Consider the following 19804-nt stretch of genomic DNA (forward strand, 5'->3'; position numbering starts at 1 on the left):
AAGAGGGTAATGTTCGGGAGAAGGGGCTTATATTAAATCACCCGCCCAGCTTGCAGCGCTCCGGGTTACCATAGCAACTGAGGCAGAGAGGTAGGGATTTTGAAGGACTGACTGCAGCGAAGGGTATCCAAGACATTACAACGCTCCACGCCCTTTTTTGGCATGCCGTAAAATTTTCTATACGCCAAGTATACGCAAATATAATACCAAAAGCAAACCGACGTTTGCTTTGCGTCTCATTTTGAAGCACAGCCAACTGTGTTGAACATTCCACCTGCTGCTCAGAGGGTGACGAGGGTATCGACGCTTTACGATGTTTTCTTAAAGATCGAAGTGTTCAAAGTCCAGGGCTCATCCTCGCTGAACTCACCGACTCATACTGAGCAGTTTCTCTACTTATTTTCCTGTTTAGTGTTAAAAATCGATCCGTTACTTCCTGTAACGCTCTCACTCAGAAACGCAGGCGTGACCTAGGTAGATGACACTGATTGGACTAAGAATGTGCTGAAAATGTTCATAAAGTACTAATACACTCACAGAAATCATTTCTCCAAGGCTGCGGCACTGCATCTCGGAGAGGGTTGCCAACTTTGGTTGATAATGGACGGTATTTACCATGTTTTTTTAAAGCGTACGGTTATGGTAAGGAATTTGATCGCGGTTATCGTGAGGGATTTTATCATGGTTATCATTCAAATCGGTTATCGTTTCATTTCTACTCACTACTGTAATGAGGCGAGGGCTTGCGAAGCATGTGAGGCATGCTAGAAAATATGAGCACGTGAAGCGCATGGTTTTTCTAGTTGTAGTTATTAAAGTAGGCTGCTCTGATTATGAAATGAGGGAGGCAAACACAATATAATAAACATCATGGCAACCCAATTAAGACCCCCACTCTCATAATCACGAGTAAGTAAGCCTGCTTGACTTGTTACGATGTGCACATGCAGAACATCCTACTGTAAACAGTCATCAGAATTTGTATAATAGCTAAGAAAAAACGACCCTGCAATTTCTAACCCACAGTGAAATATTCATGATGAAATATAACCACGAAGTCAAATAGCCGCGCTTAGGCCAGTTTATTTCAGATTTCAACATCTCTGCCATGTGTTAATAATTCTGTTTTGTTTACATATTCCACAGTTAGGGAGGTGCATGATAAGTCTCATATCTTTCTTTTAAATCCAAATCTAAACCGATGTTTTTTTTGGAATGTACTAGCCAATAAAAACCCTAATTGCTGGGTTGAGCCCCCGGCGAGGATATTGTCACATGTTAAGTAGTTTTCTTCTCTGCCCTGAGTCTAACCTCCATGTGCAGGGTCGACCCAAGCAAGAATGCTAACATGTTTAGAGTGGGGGGTTGGAGAGTCGCTCTGCAGAACGAGTTTGACAACCTCGCCTGGTGGAAAGAGCAACAGCCTTTTAACCTGCTTTTTCATCTCTGTCCTCCCCACATTTCAGCTCGACACTCCCAAATCCCACATTTACATTTTTGCTTCTCTCCATCATTCATTCATGAGATTTAAAGTGGAATACGGCTGAGTTAAGGGTTTTTTAATCTACCCCATGCCCTGGAACAATTATTATTAGTTATCGTCATTCACTCTTATGTCCTGCCGTCTAATCTGTGATTTAATTGAGAAAAATTGACAATTGATAATGATCAAAATAATTTGGAAAAGATGTTCAAACCATGTGGGATCATATTCACGATGATGCTGATTTTCTGGGGTATAGTTTAGGGATGTAACGATAACCGGTTTTAATGATAACCGTGATAAAATTCCTTACGATAACCGTACCATTTAAATTTTTCATTGTCATTAAAACGGTGGTACCGTACCGTGATGTGCTTTGAAAAACATGGTAAATACTGTCCATCATCAACCAAAGTTGGCAACCATCTCCCAGATGCAAACGCACAGCCTTGGAGAAATGATTTCACTGAGTGTATCAATCCTTTTTGGGTCTGAGTTTTCAATATAAAACTTGGTGACATTTCTGTGAGTGTATCAGATTCAGTACTTTTTGAACATTTTCACAAACCGTGATAATACGATAACCATGATAATTTTGGTCACGATAATCGTGATGTGAAATTTTCATACTGTTAAATCTCTGGTATAGTTTTTATTTCTCTACAGAGAGCAGCACTACTGTAATAGTGTATTTAGGTGTAAACGTTCAATCATTATAAGCTTAGTCTGTCATTCAGACTGATTCAGTGGAACACTATGCCATATGTTTATGTTTATACTTTATTTATAAGGACAACATGTCTGTAAATGTGCCAGTGTTAGCCAGCTGGCTAATTTTCAGCTGCAGTCCTTTGATGAGATGTCTTGAAACCTATAAAGTGACCAAATTTACAGATTCACAATGAAGACAACAAACACCATAGAGACAGCAATAGCAACAAAACAACAATTCTCAAGACAGAACACAAGCCATGCACAGCAACAGACAGAGCACAAGCCATGCAGAGCAACAGACAGAACACAAGCCATGCAGAGCAACAGACAGAGCACAAGCCATGCAGAGCAACAGACACAACACAAGCCATGCAGAGCAACAGACAGAGCACAAGCCATGCAGAGCAACAGACACAACACAAGCCATGCACAGCAACAGACAGAACACAAAGCCATGCAGAGCAACAGACAGAACACAAGCCATGCACAGCAACAGACAGAACACAAGCCATGCAGAGCAACAGACAGAACACAAGCCATGCAGAGCAACAGACAGAACACAAGCCATGCACAGCAACAGACAGAACACAAGCCATGCAGAGCAACAGACAGAGCACAAGCCATGCACAGCAACAGACAGAACACAAGCCATGCACAGCAACAGACAGAACACAAGCCATGCACAGCAACAGACAGAACACAAGCCATGCACAGCAACAGACAGAACAAAAGCCATGCACAGCAACAGACAGAACACAAGCCATGCAGAGCAACAGACAGAACACAAGCCATGCAGAGCAACAGACACAACACAAGCCATGCACAGCAACAGACAGAACACAAAGCCATGCAGAGCAACAGACAGAACACAAGCCATGCACAGCAACAGACAGAACACAAGCCATGCAGAGCAACAGACGGAACACAAGCCATGCAGAGCAACAGACAGAACACAAGCCATGCACAGCAACAGACAGAACACAAAGCCATGCAGAGCAACAGACAGAACACAAGCCATGCAGAGCAACAGACAGAACACCAGCCATGCAGAGCAACAGACAGAACACAAGCCATGCAGAGCAACAGACACAACACAAGCCATGCACAGCAACAGACAGAACACAAGCCATGCAGAGCAACAGACAGAACACAAGCCATGCACAGCAACAGACAGAACACAAGCCATGCACAGCAACAGACACAACACAAGCCATGCACAGCAACAGACAGAACACAAGCCATGCAGAGCAACAGACAGAACATAAGCCATGCAGAGCAACAGACAGAACACAAGCCATGCACAGCAACAGACACAACACAAGCCATGCAGAGCAACAGACAGAACACAAGCCATGCACAGCAACAGACAGAACACAAGCCATGCACAGCAACAGACACAACACAAGCCATGCAGAGCAACAGACAGAACACAAGCCATGCAGAGCAACAGACAGAACACAAGCCATGCACAGCAACAGACAGAACACAAGCCATGCACAGCAACAGACACAACACAAGCCATGCACAGCAACAGGAAACAGTAAAACATCAGTACCAAAAAACAACGGCGACAACAAACACCATTGTGGGGACAAATAGCCATGCAAGCAACAGGAAGCAACAACACACCCTAGCAATACTGACCACAACCATGTTTTGATACATGCAGAGCAGCAATAAACAGGAGACATAAATAAAATGTTCATGTTGATCTTGATCAAATGTGACCAAATTGTTAATAAAAATACTAGTAGAATATCTTTTGGAAAGAGTTGTAGAAAGACAGACCGGATACAAATTAGTAGGGCTGTGCAATAAAATCGATACAGCAATATATTGCGATACTTTTTTCCCCAATACTGTATCGATATTTCAGAAAAATGTTGTGATATATATCGCCATATCGATTGCACAGCTGTTTGTTCAGTGACACAATAAGAATACTTTTATTTCAGTGCGTTCAGTAAGACACTCAACACTCTGTAGTTGCAGCAAGTTGTATTTTCAGCTCTCTTTTTCAGTAAATGATGTAGAGTATTGCAATATATCGCAATATCTATTCTATCGCAATGTATCATGATAAAATCGTATCGCGACCCATGTATTGTGATACGTATCGTATCGTGAGGTCCTTGCCAATACCCAGCCGTACAAATTAGATTCACCAGTGATTGAATCTTTCCTAATCAGCCGAACAGCTTGGTGAACAGAAATCTGCTTCATCATCAGCATGGATTTACAAAAACTCTCTGTCTCTAAAACAATGTCCTGAGCCCCAAAACAAAGTGTGTCAACAACTCCAGATTAGCGTCGTTTGTTACGTTGCAATTGCTGTGATTGAATACTCTGTTATTCTGTTTGTCGAAATGTGATATGAGGAGTGAACGCAATAAGCTTGTGTCAGCTTGCATTGATCATCGCAGCAACACACAGCAATAGAGCTTATCTCGATTCCAATCCAAACATTATGTTCATCCAAAAATAAACGGGCAAATCGGTTGGTGAATCTGAAACTGTTTCGTGACACTTTTGTTTGATGGATTAAAGGACAGATTATTCAAACATATCCCCATTACAGGCTTAAATTGTGGCTTTTAAAATGGGTGTGGCTCGTGATGCAGAGGCTACTGTAGCTCAGATAATGTCTCTGCTGAAACGTGTAACGATGAAGGATGTGGAGAAACATTAGATTACGTTATTATGCAACATGGCTAATAGAGTTTTTCCCTTCCCAGTTACTGACTGTGGACAAATTGACTGCTGCCCTTCCTTGTGTAGTAACTGCAAACCAGGGATGAAACCATTACCGGTTTAATGATAATCCGTGATAGAATTCCTGGCAGTATTACCGTTTCAAAGAATGATCATTAAAACCGTGTTGCCGTGATTATGGCGCATTGAAAACCCCCAGAAATTCTGTCCATCATCAACCAAGTTGACAACAGTCTCCCAGACACAGCCTGAGTTTTCTATACTGAAAGTGAAATGATTTCAGTGAGTGCATCAGTACTTTTTGAACATTTTCAGCACATTTTAACAATACCGTGATAGTACCGATAACCGTGATAATTTTGGTCCCTATAATTGTGATATGACATTTTTATATCGTTTTGTCTCTACTGCAAACACAACCATATTTATCACTCTCATAGTCTCATTATTGTTTTCTTTTATATTTGACGCATTTGTGTGCATGTTCTTGGTTTCGCCAAGATGCAATAGTCTGTTGTTGTAAATTAACATACCGTATATTTAGCCACACGCACACACTGGCATACAGTACCTATCATTAAAAATGTCAACAGTTTCCACACACAACACGAGAGAGACCCATCATACTGGACTGGAACTACCATGCATGTCCCAGCTGTCAAAGCTCAACCCAGCTTTTTTTTTTCATTTGTGCAAAACAATCCACCCTGAGTCCTGTAAAAGCCCGGCCCGGTCAGCCCGCAGAACCTCCAGACAGCTTTCCGACACACACATAATTGTAAAGCGTATCAGCTGGTGGAAGAGATGCTGTCTTTGTGTGTCTCTCTGCTCTCTCTGTGTCTGTCCGTTAATCCTGTAATCTGAGATGGATCTTCTGCGCTCCTCCCACAGCCCTCAGCAGCCACGGGACATGAATGCCTCAGAGACGACTCCTTCATATCTTCACGTACAGGTCCTCCATAACCTAAATGCACGTGACCTCAGCACCCTCGCTACTAGAAGGTTGCTGCTTTCAAACAAACTGTGGACACGTTTGACGTGTTTCTGTAGTTTGACTGATGTGTGCACTGTGGCGTGATGGATTATAATCTCCTCTTCACTCGACTGTCAGCGTTTCTATCACGGCCCAGTTGTTTCCTGCTGCCGTGTGTCAAAGTCTGTGTGTTTTTACTCGTCGATCGTGACCTTTATCTAGCCGCTAATGGTGCCATTAAGTAAGTGGTAGACGTAGAGCAAACACAATGTGCTGCGTGCTAGTCGGGTTTTGCACGATAACGATTGGGCATCATCACCAGGGAACCCAGACACTGTGCGAGACCACGATTAACCTGGAATTAATTGCAGATGAATGACCAAGTCTCAGAATGAACGCTGGTTTTCTCCATGCCCAAGGTCAGGTCTGTGATGATGACGATGATGATCATGATGATGATGATGGAGAATAGCACTCCTAATAATAGCGCAAGCACTCGGTACAATTAGCATAAAGGGGTGCGGCTGGGCGAGTTGAGTTTCGGTGTCGGTGCAATTTCGGCTCGCCTACCAGATCGGCTCGGGCACGCATTGTGATTGTGGCTGTACGTCGGACACGTGGGATTAATGTGGGCAAAATTTCTGACAGTTTAGCAAGGTAAGCTACTGAGGTTATCAGGCATTTGGAACATTAAAATATGAATGATCATGATTCAAGTGTACAGGGCCATTTCTCATAAACATGAGCCTTACTTTTTGAAAATAAATGTTGTGAGAGGACCCCGAGCCGAACACATCCGGTAGGGTGAGCCGATGTGGTAGGGTGAGTAGATCCGGTACCTACCGGTTATTCAGGTATTGAAATGTGCTTGTTCCCAGAGGTTTAAAAAAACAAATGTATTTGTTTTTTAACCGATGGATTGAATCTTTTATTTTTATTTTTATAAAAAACACATTTGTTGTGGAAATTTTGATCAGGGATCAGAATCATTTCATAAATAGGAAATGGTGAATGTTCTATCATCTTTACATTTTTGTGGTCGACAGCTGCTGTCATAAAACTGCACTCAATTTCAAAGCTTAAAGAAGCTGTCTCTGTGTTGAAATATTCAGTCGTCAATTGATTTTCAGTGGGTGCTGACTAGAGCACTTGTCCTCACTGCACGACTCCTGAGCCTGTTATTTACACCTGTGCTAATGCATCCGAAATAGATTACCGAGTGCAGTTCACACAACAGTCACGTGGGTTACTTTCCAGATGGCCGGAAGCCTCCCTATCTATCTATCAATCAATCAATCAATATGCTTAAAAAATGAGTCTAGCACAGTGCAGATTGCACCATCTCCAGGTCTGCAGGTCTGCAACATCTTATTCTTTTGGTTTATTCACTTCCATGCTTGATGGTTTTCAGTGTCATTCTGGTGTGCGTCAGAGTGAAACTCTCTAAGTGTGAGAGACAGTGCTGCGGGGGAGCATCAAACCGCTCTGCCCACAATGTCAGCCTGCTCGTCCAATACGACCCAAAGAATATAATCGGCGGCACGATCGTCAAATTTGACGTCTGATCATCCAGCCCAAATCCTAAATCACAAAGGAAGATGACCTCCTTCCTCCTCCAAATGCCTGTCTGGAGCGTCTGACAGCTGCAGATATACCGTGTTTGTGAGTAGGAGGGAGACCGAGCAGACTGCAGAAGCGCCAGCAGCAGTCAATGAGAGGGGGTTTAAACATTTATTTTTTGACGCATAAGAGGCACAAATAAAGCCAGATGAGCACATTGAATGAATTAAAATTATGTTTTTATATAGTTCATGATGTGACAGGAGGGAAACAAAAAGTGTGGGATGTGTTGGACTGTCTACTAGGTTATAGTACAGTGTTTCCCAAACTATGGGTCGGGACCCAATTTGGGTCGCGGACCCGTGGGGGGGGTGGGTCGCCACCTGGTTGTCATGGCAACTCATTACCGTTTTGTGAGTTTGGGTCCCAGGGAGACACAAACTGTATCTTTTGGGTCCCAAGATGAAAAAGCTTGGGAACCCCTGTTATAGTATAAGGATAATAAGAGTGACATGGTACTTTAATGATTCCATTGTTCATGGAAATGTCATTATGATTTGGAAAATGGACAGAATTATTGGGCTGTTTTGGAACGTCACGATCGACGTTCGCCGATTAAAAAGAAAGTAAGTTAAGTTGAAGTTAAAGTTGAAAAGGAATTGAAATGAATGGAGACATTCCTTTGGCTGTAGCACTGATTTGCTGAATTACAAACATGGGATGGGAGAGCTGTTCAGCTGTGTCATGTCCTCCTAACCAACAGCAAAGATACTTAGCTGCTGTTCTTCTCGCTGTCCATATCAAAAATTAAAAGTCCTACGTCTCGGTGCCAAAAGTTGCTGAGGGATGCCAGCTGGTGCAGAAGAAGGTATTTCACACATCTGGTTCTAATACACTACTGTCCACTGTGAACTCTCTCCAAGTAAGATTGGATTCCTGCTCCAACTCATGCATTTGGGTTATTAGCAGCATCAGCTTTAAGATGACCAATTACCATTTACAAATGATACGTGAAGTTAGTAAATATCCTGCCGTTACTTGGAGGTCAAGAATTTAAGTTTTGGTTATTCCTGTACAGTTTTTCCCTCTTCATGACAGGAATGATTGTTAGCATGTAGTATAAGCTATCTTTTAGCTAGCATGGCCCATAGACTCGCTCTAACCATCTGTTTTTTTTGTGTGTTTAGTGTGACTCAGATACCAACAGAATTGGGATTAGATGCCTTGCTTAGGAGAACATTGGCAAGAAATTGTATTTGTCTCAGCAACCCCTCAGCCAGCCTCAATGACCTCAGGGCAGTCTTCATACGCTACCTCCAGTTCCAATACGGCTGAAACACCACTCAGCAAATCATTTGGATCTTGACGAGTATAAGAAGAAGAGGAGGAACCTTCTTGGAAAAGCTGCGAGGAGACGGCTGGACGAGAAGAAGTGTCTGGTCATCTTTGCATGGTTGCTCTGTGTTCTTTCTTCTTCCTCGCACATGTTGGAAGAACGTGAGCCAGCGTCTCTCTGTGTTTAGTTTAGGATGCTCTCCTCCACTTCTGCCTTTTCTCCAGCTCGGGCCTGACAGACCATCAGCTTTAATGGAGACGTCCTCCACAGCACCATGCACTGGCTCTCACTCACTTCACAAACAGTGCTATTCTTTTTTCTTTTTTTTTACACTTTGGATTCAGGCCAGCTCACCAGCCAGACCACATGGTCAAGACAACAACGAGGCTATCCAAGGAGAGAAACCTCCGGGAGACAAAGAAAGAAGTGTTTGTTCGGGTGTACGGGTGGGCGGGTTTAATTATTGTATTTGTGTGTATGTATGAATGAATGAGTGTGCAAAAGAATTTGCCTTGTACTGTAAGCAGCGTGCTTACAAGAGGCACAGTGTTTGTCCAGAGTCGGATACCGATCATCTTTTAAATGGGTAAAAAAAACTGTGTTCTTCTTGATTGATGATCTGGGAAGTGCTGCTGTTACATGGAGTCCTCCTTAACGCTACAAACAGGCCTAACTCCCGTGAACAACCATCTTTCTCAGCTCTAACAGTTACATTGTTACAATGTAACTGACAGTTACATTGTTACAATGTAACTGTACATACAATTTGTATGTAGTCTGGTAAACCATCCGGTCACGTGAACTCACATTTTGATTCGTTCTGCTCGACTGTCTGGCCGCCAGCCTGGGGCGGGCGTTTTCAGAAAGTTCACGGGCCAATCAGTGACCTGCCTACTAGTAGTTGACAGACATCGTAACCGGCCAATCAGGGATGCCGCTGGCAAAAGAGCAGCAGTAATGTCGTCAATGTTCGTCGAGTTTATTATGTGCAGCTATTGCAGAAATAGACCCAATAACAACAATTAAACGAGAACAGGAGTATGTAACCAGCAGAGTTTCTCGGCGGAAAAGACGTTTTCGCCGTTCTTCCGAGTGCATTTGGATTTGACTGGATCCGACGCTGATTGGCTGAAGTAGTGGATTTGGCGACGCTGATTGGCTGAAGGAGTTGTCTGTCAAGGCAAATACTCCCACTGACAGGCAGAGCGAAACAGAATGTGAGATCATGAATCAGGACGGTGTTAACCAGGCCACCTTGTATGTGCAGCCATTATGTCTCTCTGTGCATGAAAGTGACCTGCAGGGCATGGCTACACGGCGATCTGGGTTCCCTCTCAGTCGGAGCAGGTGACAGAGCAAGGTGTTGTTGTATGGAAGCTGTTCAGGGTCAGAAGGCGCGCCCGGCTGGCTATGAGAGGAATGTCCTCCTGTTCCGACAGGCCTTTGCTCTCTGCTCTGCTGGGAAACTTGACCGGCTGACAGACGACCTCCGGGGCCAGCAGCCGGAGTGCTCGGGTCTCTCACGGGTTAATAACATTTACAGCCAAACTCAAAGGCATCATCACCGTGACGACACAGTCTGCACGCCAATGCCTTTAAGGAGGACATGATGACACATGTGATCATATGACTCTAGTTCATATTTCATTTGCATTTCACGACAGGACACTGCTTTAAAATCTGAGATTTACCTCAATTTGCTAGTAAGTTAAACAATAATTCACCTTTTCACCAACTAGGGCGCAACGGCTAGATGATGTCACTAGACTGTACAGTACAGTACAGTACAGTACAGTAGTGGAGTTTAAGTGTTGGTACTACTTGGTAGTAAGGATTTTGAATTCTAACAGGCTCACAGCATGCTGTTGTTTCTGACTTGGATTGTGGTTGTTTCGATTGATCAAAACGGTCAGAATCCTGTACTGTACAGTCAACCTAGTCACGTCATCTAGCAGCAGCCTAGTTGGCAAAAAGCTGAAATGTTGTTCGTCTTTCTAGCAAATCTTTCTAGGTAAATGTCAGACTTGAAAGCAGTGTCCTGTCTTGTCTGAGGTGAAACGCAAACGAACTAGAGTCACATGATCAAATATTTCACGTCCTCTTTAAACCCTCTGGTCCGTCTTGGGACACCCAAACCTCTCCCCACGCGGCCGCCGAGCCGTGGCCCATCCGCAGGTTCCTTCAGCTGGACGGGGACCAGCGCGGTCCCACGCCAGCTCCAGAGTTTACACAACGTTTACAGCTTGCTTTAGCTAATGGAAACGATGGACACGGCTTTGTGGACTAATATGGTCAAAGAGGGCTTTCAAATGCTCCTTCTTCCCTTCATGCTACAATCGACGGTGATGGTGAAGCGGAGCAGCTGCCAGTGCCACTGAGGCCTCTAGTAGTCTATTTGGAAAAGTCAAGGATGTGTCAAAATAAACAGTATCCAATGTGTTAGTAAAGAGTTAGCTGCTGTGTGTGTACTTTAGCCCACGTGTGGCCATAGGGCCTCGGCCACCTTGTCTATGTAGTGCAAACGCAATAAGCATTCCACACTGACCGCGCATGTCTGTGTGTAGGTCCGTGTTCTGCCTTGGTTTAGAATAGATTATAATGATTCTTGTAGCTGAATGACAGAATTAGCCCATAGCTGCTTTTGTTTGACAAGTCATTTGACCAGTTCTTTGCAATGTGTTGACCATTATGAGACAGGAGTGCTATTTTGGTCTCAAAACCATGAAGTGTCTGGTTAAAATGTCCTTTGCTGCTTAATATATAACACTCCAGTATCAGTGTAGTTGCCTAACAAAATATGGCGTTGTTGAACAGTTCCTTTTTATGTCGACTTTAAATCATTTTGGTTTTGGAAATTAAATGGTGGTCCAAAGTGTTTTACTTAGACTGTCACCATCAAAGGCTTTCACGGTATATTTATTGGCATCCCTGTTTAGATAAGCCTGTGATATTTTGGGTAAATGGATTTGCCTCCTATGTTCTTGCTGACTCGAGATTTTCTTTTATGATGAAATAATTTATTTCAAGACTTTTTTTGGTGGTTGAAAAACATGGCAGGCCCACTCCAGACTCCAGAGACAGTTCGGAACTTGCAATTTTGTCATTGCGTCAAGTAAAACCGCTGGGCAGGGAAAGCACAGAGGAACCAAAATAGTGAGCAGCATGTTGCCTTGATTTTAGACTGGAAAATCAGGCTGCCTGGAAATGTCCACACTTCCTGTTGAGCAACTTAGCAAGTGATAACCTTATTTGTAGTCTGTTGCCTCAGCCCGCTAAGCCAAACACCCTAAGTGGCCCTAAGTGGTTAAAAAACACTTGTGCTCTCCTGACTGACCTGCGCAATGTTTCAGTGTAGTTTTGCGGGCGGTGAATAAGCGTAATGATCTTTGATTGCGGTGGAGGACATGACCTGGTCAGATTAAATTTAGAATGCATGATCTGCTGCAGCCCCAAAGCCTCTGACGTGTCTGACGTGTAGCAATGAGCAGGAAAGGTCAAGTGAACATGGTTGTGTTAAGTGGAGCTGCTGGTCACCAAGAACAGCCAGCCTGAAATACCTGCAGGTCAGTGCAGCCTCAGTGGTATGGGACTTGGCATCGCACAACTTGGGCCATCTGGGTGGGAGGCTGCAGAACTGTTTTTGGCGACATGTTGACACCAGTATTCCTTGTGGATATCTGGACAGTACTATGTCTTTATTTACGTCCTCCACCATAGCAGATGGCACAGTCAGATATTCTGCACATGTTATAGCCAGCAGGTCTGAGATCCAATTAATGGTTGACCTTGACCCCTGATCAAAACTGAGCTTTTTTTATTTTATTTTCAATAATCAGATTGGAGATCCATGCTGTATGTAACATTGGATTTCAACTGTACCAGCAAAACAAACTCCCTGTACAGTTTCGTCTGCTGTCATGTCAAAATACCCTCTGAATACGTGGAAATAGATAACATATCTACAAATAAAAACAATGTAATCTTCACTTAAGCATTGCGGACTCAACCTGTTGATGCTATTGAGCTGATTATTTGGATTGTTAGTTGGCGGGACAACCTTCTGCAATGTGCTCAACCCACTCCAGTAATGCTGTATAATATGCCTTATGACAGCTGAGATCTATGTATGTTAGGGTTATCTGTGATGGAGAGAGGCAGGGCAGTTGGGGCAATAGTCCAAGAGAACAACATTTGGATTGCACACATTTCCCATGACAACTGGCAAACAAGCAGTTGTGAGACAGTATGAGCCAAGCATGTGATCTCTCGTCCACCAAGCCAGTGAGCTGTCTGTGTCAAACTGAGGTAAAGGACACTGAACAGAGAAAGTCTGTCGTGTGGTGGTGATGATCAGGATGTTTGAGGCAGAGTGTGTGTATGCATCTTAATATGGCTCTGCTAATCTCCTCTTCATTAAAATTGGCAAAGTGGTGTCTCTGTGTGTGGCGTCACGATTGTGATGTCATCAGTGATGATGTCATCAGTGATGTCACTTGAGCCAATTGTGATGTCATCAGTGATGTCACTTGAGCAATTGTGATGTAATCAGTGATGTCATCAGTGATGTCACTCGAGCAAGGCTGAGGCTATATAAGTGGTGGGAGTATTAAGCAGCGCATCATCTCCAGAGTAACTTGTGGGAGTATAAGTAGGGAGAAGAAGACAAGTGGCGAATCATCTCTAGAGTCTCCAACCTAGGAATCAACTGTGTCTGGTAAAATATTGTAAATCTCAGTTATCATTTGAATACAATTGTTGTTGTTGCTGATGAAAGTCACCCGCGTCTTCATCTAAACTGTAACCACCTTGAGAGCAGGGTTGGACTGATGGCCCACCAGGGACCACGATGAAAATAAGTCCTGGACTTTATATCGTGCTATCGCTGACAATGTCATTTATGTTTTTTTTTTTTTTACCCTTACTTGAATTTAGTTAACTAAACTAAACTAGGCCTGGTTTGAAGGCGGGCCTGTGTTGACGCCCAAAAGCCTCAGTCACACCCCCCTCACCATTAGCATTGTAAACAAACGCCCCTCTAATCATTGCTCATTAGGAAAGGTGATACGGAGTGGGAAGGAAGGGAGAGTGAAAAGGTCTGAATACACGACTCCTGTACTCCAGGCATGATTGTGAGCTCCATTTCACACAGCATCCTCTCTCTGGCTCGGATTCTGTCAAATATATCATTATATTTTTCTGTGCTTGCCCTCACAGAAATGGTGCATTGTATTCTCCATTCAACAAGTATGACTGCATGCATCATTAACCATCACCAGGGGCACAGCGTTTAATTAGAAGTTTGGAAAGCTCATAGCCTATTAATAAGTTACAGTTCCATTAAGGAGTGAATGGTTGAGCCATTTTGCCTCCAGAATACCACAATGTGGCGTGTGGCGTGCCATACAGAAAGTATTTATTAGGTTTGCAATCAATAATGCTCAGAAAGGGATATCTTAACATTTGTTAATTTTCTGATTAAATACAATTAAAATGTTAAAGCCATGAATCAGTCTATGAGTAAATGTATAGGGTATAAGGACTGCTGGTACATTTGCTTTGTGTGGTTTGGAGTGTGATTGGTGTTGAAGACTCATGTGACTCATGTGACTCATGTGTCATGTCCCCTGGCTGTGTCTGCAGTTCTCTCTGACGGAGGCCGAGCTCTGAGGTGGAGGAGGCAGTAAGGATCGGACAGCCATGGCCCCTCGGAAGCGCGCCGGCGGCCGCGGCGGCCTCTCCTTCATCTTCTGCTGTTTCCATGGCAACGATCACCCGGAGATCACCTACAGGCTCCGGGAGGACTTTGCCCTGCAGGTGATGGAGCCGTCGCTGCCCATGCCCGGATATGACGAGCTGGACGGCATGTTCTCCGAGCTGGTGGTAAGACGTCACTGTGTTGGTTTTGTTGAGCAAATCAAGGCTGGACTGATTATAACCCTCCAAAATAACTAATTGGCTTCTCCGTTCATGATGCAGATTTACACTTTCTAATTCTGATTTGAGGAAGCCCTCGCTGTATGACATCATCTGTTTTCGGCTTTTCTCACTCGCCAGCCTGACAAGAGTGAGGCAGATCAGATGCAAATGATGGCTGTTCAAAAGCAAAATTATGTAGCAAATCTCTATTATAAAAGGGAGCAAGTGGGCAGTGTTCTCTGTTTCAATTTTTGTCCCGGAAGTGATGTCATTGGTAATGTCATATGCATTGTGACATCATCAGTGATGTCATAAGAGGCATTGTGACATCATCAGTGATGTCAGGCATTGTGACACCATCAGTGATCTCATAAGAGGCATTGTGACATCATCAGTGATGTCATAAGAGGCATTGTGACATCATCAGTGATGTCATAAGAGGCATTGTGACATCATCAGTGATGTCAGGCATTGTGACATCATCAGTGATCTCATAAGAGGCATTGTGACATCATCAGTGATGTCATATATCATCTTATGACATCATCAGTGATGTCATGAGATTTGGAGCAAGTGGGGAATGGTCTCTGTTTCAATTTCTCTCTGTTTCACTGATGATGTCGAAGGGACACACACGCACACACACACACACACACACACACACACACACACACACACACACACACCCGCGGCGCATATAAACTTAAGGGCAATAACATTTGTAAGCTATACACACACACACAAAAATGACTGGAAGTGGGGCTTTAACTCAAATCAACTCTCAATAACTGTCAAACTAACTGAATGCCTGCAAAAGTGTTGACAGTTTTGGGATATGTGTGCGATCATGTGCAAAATAAATCTGCATTGTTTTTCAGTGAAGTTCTCTTTTAAGCAGCTGAAGACATAAAACACACTGTGAAAAATACATCTATTTTTCCAGTGCACATTAAAATTGATTTGATCCTAGGGCAATTTGAAGTGGTAACAAATCGAATAAGAAAAATATTAAAACTGAGAGCTAGAGCTGGATTCACTCTCAGAACAAAAGCACAACTCTACCATTTTTTTTTCTGAGAGTACAAGAGAGCATAAAACACGTGTATGTTTGTGAACAGTAGGCATAACGGTCTCAATTTTGAGTTCTGCTGAGCTTTATTACATTTTATTAATCTCACAAGGCGGCAGGCACCCTTAAATCATATTATCACACACTTGTTGACCGCGGCTGCAGAATTTGAAGGCATTTACAGAAATACCTTCACTTCAACTCGATTGTCGCCGTTCGGGCTTAATTGGGCCCGGCCGCTCTCTCTTTCTGTTATTGTCACTCTTAATTTGTCCTTCTCTCTCTTGTCTCTCCCCGGGCCTGTTTTCCTCTGCCATGGTTGCCACAGTAATCTAGGCATGACATTTTCTGCACATCAATAGACCTCGTTCAGACGGCCTGTGTCTTGGCCGACTCAAGCCGCTAATTGCTTGTTTTTGTCCAGCACCCTTTATCAAGACATAATTGAGTGCGTGGAGTGTGACGACAGGGAGGCACTTTCAGTTGCTCTATTTACCAAAAGAAGCCAGCAGCCACGTGCTTTTCCCTCTCGCTCAATAGAAGCCCCACCATGTGCACCGTGCATAATGGGAACGGGGTTTCTCCAGAAAGAGCTCACGTTGGTGGAACAAGCTGTAGCCATCTGTTCTTTTACGATCAATTAAACCCCCGACCTTTGAGTTTGAGATTCTTTGAACCGGGGTTGGTTTTCCAAAAACCTGTGTAAGTGAACGTGATGATGATTCTTTTCACCCCTCGCTGACTCATAGAGTGATATACGGTTACTGTTATTGTGTGGGAAAGCCCGGGGAAAAGAGAGAGCGCCGCAAACAAAAGGACAATCCAGGAACTCCAAATATAAGAATATAACTATGAGGAAGGAAATATTTTGAAAGGCTTTATTGTAGTGGTTAAATCATTAAAAAACATGTTTTTTTTTAAATGATTTAACCGTTAAATAAAACCTTCCTTGTGTACGGTCTCTTGAATGCCTCCTCATGGCTTTCCCCATCTATTTCACCTGAAGCTCATTTAGGCTGATATCCCTTCAGATTGGCCCCATGAGGAGACTACAACATAGATGTGTCATAGCACAATCCCTGGTCCCTTGAAAACTTCATTATGAAGCTAATTTTAAATCATTAGCTGTTGGCTAATTCCATATCCTTGACGGTGAATTAAATAAATGCCGCGACGGTCAAAGTATCGTTTGACATATCCATTTCAGCAGCCTGGTGACGTAAGTGTAATATTGAAGTGCGGGTATCTTAACCCTTTGAAAATCCATTCCATTTCAGTGCTGCGTGCATCTTCTGAAAATGTGCAAACGCTCTCTGGTACTCCGTCAAGTGGTTCCCAAGTGAACAGCACCCTTAGTGTGCCTCTGGGAACTATCTGTTATAGATTGTGTGACGCATGTTGTTTCCAGATGTTTGTTACCACATGTCGGGTAGCGAGACCACGCCTTGTCTTTTCCCCGATTACTCACATGTCTGAAGCCGGGCAGACATCTGATAATTTATGACGAGCAGTGATATCCCACCGATCGTGAGGAGGTCTAGCACAAACATATCTATAAGTGAAAGCAGAGCCCTGCCGTAAAGCACTTTGGGAAGGAACATTGTTTTGTTTCGTTTTGGGAAAAACAAAATTGATTTACCGAGATATTTATAAACATAGAGCATAACGTTTTGATATTGTGTGCGCCTTGTCCCCTATTCTGTGTATTTTGAGAATTGCTCAATATTTGGGCAATAAGTCCTATCTTGTCCATCCAGGCATCAATACTGATTGTGAAGCAGTCATATTTAGAGTTTTTCTTCTTCCCTTGCCCTGGCCCTTCCTCAACGCTCTCTGTCATTTCTCCCCACTATGCAGGATGAGCTGGACCTCACAGAGAAGCACAGAGAAGCCATGTTCGCCCTGCCTGCAGAGAAGAAATGGCAGATCTACTGCAGCAAAAAGAAGGTAACATCAGACATAACAGCATAACATCAGATCCCAAAACCGCTTCTCCACAAGCTTGCTGCTGACTGGCTGCCTTTGCTTTGAGTATTATTGCCAAATCCCCTCACTGCCAAGTTTCTGTGATGGCTTCCCTCATTGATCTGTTGCTGCCCTAAGGCTGCGTGTTTCCTCAAACAGATTGTGGTGTCTTGTCAGTCTGTCCTACTCGTGCCGGCAGGTGTGTGTGTGTGTTGTCTTCTCAGCTATGAAATGCAGAATGCAGAAAGCTTGTGAGACGAGCAAAGACCAACGCAATTTATAAATGTATAGGACATCATATTTTACACCCACTGGCTTCAGAGGAACTGAAGTCAATGTTTTTCTCCATTGAAGAAGGTTAGATCACTGATGTTTTCATAAAGATTAATCATTTAACAAGACGCAGCATGTGATGTATCCGTCCCTCATTCTTTTAACACCCAATTCAGGAATGACGTACTACAAATGGTTACTAATAGAAAACACCAGGCTCTGCTGCCCTGAAGCTATAGGACCATCAGACAGGCAGAAGCATTCAGCACGCACCTCATCTAAATGTCTCAATGTTGAGTAAGTACAGTTATGTCACCAGGGGGGGTTGTCAAGCGGTCACCTCCCATCACAGATGTTTTGATGAATTTGGCTGATGATGATGACATCTCCAGAAGGCTCGACAGCACCCACAAAAAAAACTGTAGTCACCTCCACTTCCCGGTACCGACGTGCAGACTCCATACCTAGTTCATAACCAATTCTTTCCTAAACTCGCCACTGGTCGCGCAACGACATGCGGGTAATGCAAACAGCTTGCCTTTCTGGCTTGGATCGGCCCCGCTCAGCAGTTCAGAAAGCAACAAACATCAGTAAGATATGAAACAAACGAAGACGCCCACGCCTGAGAGAGTAGAAAGAGTCTCAATCCACTGGGCTTCATTAAGATGATTGACTCACACTGCACTGACAGCAGCTATAATTCATAAAAGTACTGATAAGTTCAAAAGGCGAATGTCTGATGCTGTCCACAGAATTCAACAGTATGAAGAACTCCCCAGGCACTACCAAGAGTGTACTGCAACCATCATGTCATTGTCTCCATGCATCATTGTCTTCATTCAATTAAAAAAGAAAACAGACAATCTTGGCACATTTTAGCAAAGAATTTATGAGAATCTCCTTAAGGGGGATTTTATTTTCTTTCTGTCATGTGGTTTCTCCCTTTGGATAGTACACATGTCCCATCAAAGTACTTATTGTAGTGATAATGTTCCTCTCTGTTACCATGTCGTGCTGCATCTTTTCTGCATGATAAGGAGTGAGAGGTAAATAGCCGTCAATAGCTCCTTCCTCCTTCCCCTCTATATTAATTCGTCCTCAGCATCAGGAAAACATCTGCATCTGTTCTGGTTGAGCTTGGACTTTGCTGCCCAGTCACCATCGACTGTGCCCTCGCATTTTTAGAGCGGTGATTCTCAGGGCCGTACTAGGTATGAGTGTGTAGGATATCCTGCCTTGAGGAATATGCAGACGGGAATCGGAGATTTCAATCTTTCAATCTCGTCCTATGTCCGGTCATAAACTGAAGGTGAGAGGAGTACTGGGATTTGGTGGTCCAGAAATGAGTTGTTATTTTTTCAACGTAGAAGTTCTCAGAAAACACAGCTGCAGGAAGGCATCGAGTTAGTGAAGCCAACGCATTACTGCAGAAAGTCAGAGTACACACACACACTATTGCAAGTATGATCATCAATTATGAGGAGGGGATTTCTTCATCTTGTTATAAGTAAGTTAACATTCTTTGCAAAATGGTGATATGATGTGCTCATTTTTTAAACACTTGGACCAATGCCTGCACTAAATGGTTCCAACAACATTTGATGAATGTTCTTATACTGTATATCCCCAATCTAGCACTTTAAAAATAGTTGTGTCCAGTCGAGCTAAAATGAACAAGTGGAGTGAAAATAGTGTCTTGTGTTCTCAGAGCACTCCCCGCGAGTTGAAAAATGCATGCAAAATTTCACATCTTCTCTTAACTTGGTGAGCTCACCCTCCTCTGCCTTAGTCTCCACTCCTTAC

At 43.5% G+C, this 19804-nt stretch overlaps 1 protein-coding gene across 3 annotated transcripts in view; it reads left to right on the forward strand.

Moving 5' to 3' along the window:
* LOC310782735 (disheveled-associated activator of morphogenesis 1-like) overlaps positions 1 to 19804 on the forward strand; it is a 70509-nt gene that overhangs the window by 23950 nt on the left and 26755 nt on the right. For 2 of the 3 annotated variants that reach the window (XM_083643462.1, XM_083643463.1), the window contains exons 2-3: positions 14419 to 14658; positions 17621 to 17710. In XM_083643462.1, the coding sequence (XP_083499588.1) occupies positions 14476 to 14658; positions 17621 to 17710 (273 nt within the window). In that variant the 5' untranslated portion in view covers positions 14419 to 14475. Of the gene's footprint in view, positions 1 to 14418; positions 14659 to 17620; positions 17711 to 18175; positions 18299 to 19804 lie in introns of those variants that run through there. The other variant, XM_083643464.1, reaches the window with a different exon arrangement.

This window comes from Poromitra crassiceps (genome assembly GCF_964638095.1).
Source record: "Poromitra crassiceps genome assembly, chromosome: 9".
In the NCBI taxonomy this organism is placed as follows: domain Eukaryota; kingdom Metazoa; phylum Chordata; class Actinopteri; order Beryciformes; family Melamphaidae; genus Poromitra; species Poromitra crassiceps.